At 33.3% G+C, this 1,278-nt stretch overlaps 1 protein-coding gene across 1 annotated transcript; it reads right to left on the bottom strand.

The window, feature by feature from the left end:
• LOC109228328 (ubiquitin-conjugating enzyme E2 7-like) lies at positions 1–826 on the bottom strand. The gene has a single exon (XM_019393479.1). It carries the CDS (start codon positions 766–768, stop codon positions 268–270), a length of 501 nt encoding a protein of 166 aa, XP_019249024.1. The 5' UTR covers positions 769–826; the 3' UTR covers positions 1–267.

Below are 1,278 nucleotides of genomic sequence, written 5' to 3'. Positions count from 1 at the left end.
AAACGAAACCATAATTCATCCAATTTTGTCCAAATTTTCAACAAAATTAGGGAGAAAAGGAATCAAACCTTTCTCCAAATAAATTCATGACCCCATAAGTTTGAATTTTCCTCTCTAAAATAAAATCTTAATACCAAATATATAATACTTCTAAAACAAACAAAAACAAAAACAAAAAAAATAATTTAAATTAGTTTTTCTCTCTTTTTTTTTTTTTTTTTTTTTTTTTTTTTTTTTATTTTCCTTTTCCTTGCAAAACAAGTTACCTCATAACATCTCTTGTGATCTCCTAACACAACGTTTAACTTTCTTCACAAATTCATCCCTATTATCTCTCCATTCCTTAGCCGCATCAACATTCGCCGGAGATTCATCGTTCGGACTCGAAAGCATCGATATAATACTCAACATTATACTCTCAACCGTATGAACCGGCGTCCAACGTTCACTAGCAAGTTCATAAAAATTCGGATCATCACCGGGCGGGTGAAGAATCGATATACAAACCCGACCGTCAGAGTATACGTTAGGATGCCAGATTTCAGTCGTGAATTTAACTTCCGGTGGGTTATTTGGATAATCCGGAGGAAAAATCATTATAGCGTTGAAAAAACCGCCGTCAAATAGGGTTTCGGGTGGACCGATAATTGTAATGCTCCACTCGAATACGTTGTTTTCGTCGACTAAACCGGCGGAGAAACCGTCGACCGGATGCCGGTTTAGGTCTTTGAGTTGTTTTTGGAGGAGAAGAGCGGCTTGTGAAGCCATAGTTACAAAGAGAAAAAGAAAAGAGAAGAGTTCTTCTTTGGGAGGTATTATAGTATGTATGGTCTATATATAAGGATGGAGTTTTTTAAGAAAAAGAAATTGTTTTAATTTATTTTGGAGTGAGAGTGGGTCCGTAAATAATTGGGAGTTGAGAGGTAGAAAAAAAGGAGAATTTTTAGTTGAACGGGAAGTTTACACCTAAATAATGTAAGGTAAAAAAAAATCTAATATGAGTAATTTTATTTTTTTTCCATTTGGGGAATGGGAAGGAAAGGAGGAGTGGGAATTAAATTCTAGTGTTAAAACCTTTTTATTTTTCTATTTTGTAATACAGTCAAACTTCTTTATAACATCGCCGAAATATTTTGATATAGAGAATATATATTGTAATAAAACATGAAAATTTAGTTCAAAAAAAAACTTGGCCATTATAATGAAGTGCCGTAATAGAAAATATATGGTGTTATAGAAAGGTCTGATTGTATAACATATGGCACACCCAGTAAAAAA

This window comes from Nicotiana attenuata, chromosome 6, assembly GCF_001879085.1.
Source record: "Nicotiana attenuata strain UT chromosome 6, NIATTr2, whole genome shotgun sequence".
Lineage (NCBI taxonomy): Eukaryota > Viridiplantae > Streptophyta > Magnoliopsida > Solanales > Solanaceae > Nicotiana > Nicotiana attenuata.
Note: the sequence above shows the minus strand (reverse complement) of the source record. Positions and strands in the feature narration are given on the sequence as shown.

Bases quoted from the DNA above. Each gene is read 5' to 3' on its own strand.
- LOC109228328 (XM_019393479.1), bottom strand. From the start codon at position 768: ATGGCTTCACAAGCCGCTCTTCTCCTCCAAAAACAACTCAAAGACCTA.